This window comes from Dipteris shenzhenensis, chromosome 31 (genome assembly GCF_047967505.1).
Source record: "Dipteris shenzhenensis isolate YYH24624 ecotype China chromosome 31, Dip_SZ_1.0, whole genome shotgun sequence".
Classification (NCBI taxonomy): Eukaryota; Viridiplantae; Streptophyta; class Polypodiopsida; order Gleicheniales; family Dipteridaceae; genus Dipteris; species Dipteris shenzhenensis.
In genome coordinates this window covers 38958803-38961840 of record NC_141626.1, presented here as the reverse complement: position 1 = coordinate 38961840, position 3038 = coordinate 38958803, and the positions used below count along the sequence as shown (strand labels likewise).

The window sequence follows — 3038 nt, the reverse complement described above, 5'->3', positions numbered from 1 at the left end:
CATTTCCATAGTAGCCGGTGGTGGGGTAGTCAGCACAGGCTATGGCAGAGCGGCAATCTGATGCAAAATGATTATGTCTAGCACTTAAGCCTACCAATGACAATCTTGTGTCCAGAGGCGACGAAGCGTACCCATCCCCACAACTTGGGAAGGGCAGGGTGTGAGTGGTCTGGTGGAGATTAGTGAATATGTGAACCCAGGTCTCAGAGGGACATGGAAAACCAATGGGAAGATGCCAGGTGGGAGTGAAAGAGGCAACTAAAATGTTTGTTGTCCACCTTGGCTTATCCGTCAATCCGCTAGCTTTGGTGGAGCTTTTCACTCATTTCTGGTCCTCTTATTTGCCCCATCCTTTGTTTCATTTTCTTTCATCGTCTTACTCTCATCAGCTCTTCATCGCCATAGCCACCTTCATCGCCATAGCCATGGCTGCTGCTGCTGCTTCTGCTTCTGCTTCCCCCTCCCTCGGCCATGTCGCTGCTGCAGCTTCCAAACTCCCCCAATCCTCCCCTTCCCCTTCCCCCTCCCGCCTCTCCTTGCCTTCCCCCCGCTTGCCCTCCTTCAATGGCCTCCTCTCTTCCTCCTCCCACAAACAGCGCTTCTCCAATGTCTTTGGCCTTGAACAGGATCTCCTCGCCACTGTCGCTGGCTTCGTTGGCCGCGCGCAGGGCAAGGGCTCCCGCGGCGTCGTTTGCATGGCCAAGCGCAGCGTGGGCGATCTCAAGGGGGCGGATCTGAAGGGTAAGAAGGTGTTCGTGAGGGCGGATCTCAACGTTCCCCTGGACGGCAGCTTCAACATCACGGACGACACCAGGATCAGGGCTGCGATTCCTTCCATCAAGTATCTCGTCGACAACGGGGCCAAGGTCATCCTGACGAGTCACTTGGTGAGCCTTGAATCAGCATTTCTGCCCTGGCCAAAAGCATGATGAGTTGTTTTGCAATAACCAGCTGCAGCAGATTTGATGGCAAAGTTTTTGTGGCAATTCCGAATTTGGCGGAGATTGCATGGATTTATTTGATTGACGCCTTTGGCTCCCAATATACTGACGAGGGTTTCAAATTCTCTATTTTGGGTCTGTGTCTCACTTCGTGTTGCCTTCCTCTTTTCTATAGGGCCGACCTAAAGGTGTCACTGAGAAGTATCGATTGACTCCCCTGGTTCCTAGACTCTCCGAGCTTCTGGGTATCAAGGTAGCCTTATCATTGCTTAATAAAGTTTGTCGAATTTTGATATTCCACGAGCTGAACAACAAGTTCATATTTTTTCCTCATGTTTTGTGGACAGGTCGAGAAAGCGAACGACTCGATTGGGGAAGAGGTAGAGAAAAAGGTGGCTGCTCTTCCCGATGGAGGAGTATTACTCCTCGAAAACGTGCGGTTCTATCCCGAGGAGGAAAAGAACGATCCTGAGCATGCGAAGAAGTTGGCATCCGTTGCTGATCTTTACGTCAACGATGCTTTCGGAACTGCTCACAGAGCACATGCCTCAACTGAAGGCGTGACGAAGTATTTGCACCCTTCAGTGGCTGGTTTTCTTCTGCAGAAGGTTACCCGTTTTAACCCCTCTAGTATTTGATCCTGAGTCGGACTTGTCACTTTGATCATGAAGATCACTGACTTAGTGTCGTTTATCTTTGCCTTGCTGTGGATCTCTGAGCACAGGAGTTGGACTACCTGGATGGTGCTGTATCTAATCCAACTCGTCCTTTCGCGGCCATTGTAGGAGGATCCAAAGTGTCATCAAAGATTGGTGTAATTGAATCGCTGTTGGAAAAATGCGACATTCTATTACTGGGTGGTGGAATGATCTTTACTTTCTACAAGGCTCAAGGTCTTTCGGTAGGTTCTTCTCTGGTGGAACAAGATAAGCTAGAGCTTGCCACTAGCCTTATGGAGAAAGCCAAAGCAAAGGGTGTTTCTCTTCTTCTTCCAACTGATGTGGTCGTGGCTGATAAATTTGCTCCGGATGCCAACAGCAAGGTACAAATCTTTTTGGAACAGGTTTTGTCTTGCCTTCTGTCTATTCTATCGATCTGTCCTTAATCTAGTTGATGTGACTTCAGGTTGTTCCTGCATCAGCCATTCCTGACGGTTGGATGGGATTAGACATCGGTCCCGACTCAATCAAGATCTTCAATGAGGCTTTGGAGACCACCAAGACTGTGATTTGGAATGGTCCCATGGGTGTTTTTGAATTTGAAAAGTTTGCTGCAGGAACGGAGGTGTGTTTGGATGTTACATCTTCTTCGTGAACTCTCTAGTTGTTGTGGGTATCATCTATGGAAATAAATACTCATTATGACCATTTTTTCTGTCGTTCCAGGCTGTTGCAAAGAAGTTGGCAGAGTTGAGTGGAAAAGGTGTGACGACAATCATTGGTGGTGGTGACTCCGTTGCTGCTGTTGAGAAAGTGGGTGTAGCAGATAAGATGAGCCACATCTCTACAGGAGGTGGTGCAAGTTTAGAGCTTTTGGAAGGGAAGGTTCTTCCTGGTGTAGCTGCCCTTGATGAAGCTGCGGTTGCAGTTAGTGCTTGAACATCAAGTGTTGTCCAATGCTGTAGCCACATTTGTTTTTATGAAATGGAAGGTCATAGTGCACCTCGGTTTTGTAAATAGGAGCCATCATGTAATTCCTCTTAGCTACTTGAATTTTTATAAGCAAGAGTTAAAAGCTAGAGTTTTTCATTGTAGTGGTGAAAGCTGATTCCCCATTCCTGTCTAAAGGCTTTCCAATGTAAAGTGTTGGGAAGGGGCAATCAATTACTGTACTTCAGGTTTCAATGGAAAATGAAATAAAATTCAGCTGAAATTCTAAAAGTAGAATGGTTTTAGAAACCTAGATTTTGACTGTGGTGACCTTGTATACTAGTCTTTTATTGTTCAAGCGCATTAAGGATTTTACATTGTCTTTGCCAAATGAGTTTTGGCTGTTCTGTTAGTGGAGACTGCTAGCCCTTATCATACTTGCTTGTTTGTGATATATGGAAGTGACTCAAAATGCTATGAACGATGGGTGGAACTTGGAAATGTCCTT

The 3038-nt window shown here is 46.8% G+C and overlaps 1 protein-coding gene across 1 annotated transcript; it reads left to right on the top strand.

The window, feature by feature from the left end:
• Nucleotides 1–325: 325 nt before the first annotated feature.
• Nucleotides 326–2813, top strand: LOC147881442 (phosphoglycerate kinase 3, cytosolic-like). The gene is made up of 6 exons (XM_087402251.1): nt 326–887; nt 1117–1194; nt 1289–1549; nt 1666–1983; nt 2067–2225; nt 2327–2813. Exons 1-6 carry the CDS (start codon nt 426–428, stop codon nt 2537–2539), a joined length of 1491 nt encoding a protein of 496 aa, XP_087258377.1. The 5' UTR covers nt 326–425; the 3' UTR covers nt 2540–2813.
• The last annotated feature ends 225 nt before the right edge of the window (nt 2814–3038 follow it).

What these genes read in the sequence shown, in the direction of transcription:
- LOC147881442 (XM_087402251.1), top strand. Translation starts at nt 426, where the DNA reads ATGGCTGCTGCTGCTGCTTCTGCTTCTGCTTCCCCCTCCCTCGGCCAT. An exon ending in TCATCCTGACGAGTCACTTG is followed by an intron (nt 888 to 1,116) that starts GTGAGCCTTGAA and finishes TCTTTTCTATAG; the next exon opens with GGCCGACCTAAAGGTGTCAC. An exon ending in CTGGTTTTCTTCTGCAGAAG is followed by an intron (nt 1,550 to 1,665) that starts GTTACCCGTTTT and finishes CTCTGAGCACAG; the next exon opens with GAGTTGGACTACCTGGATGG.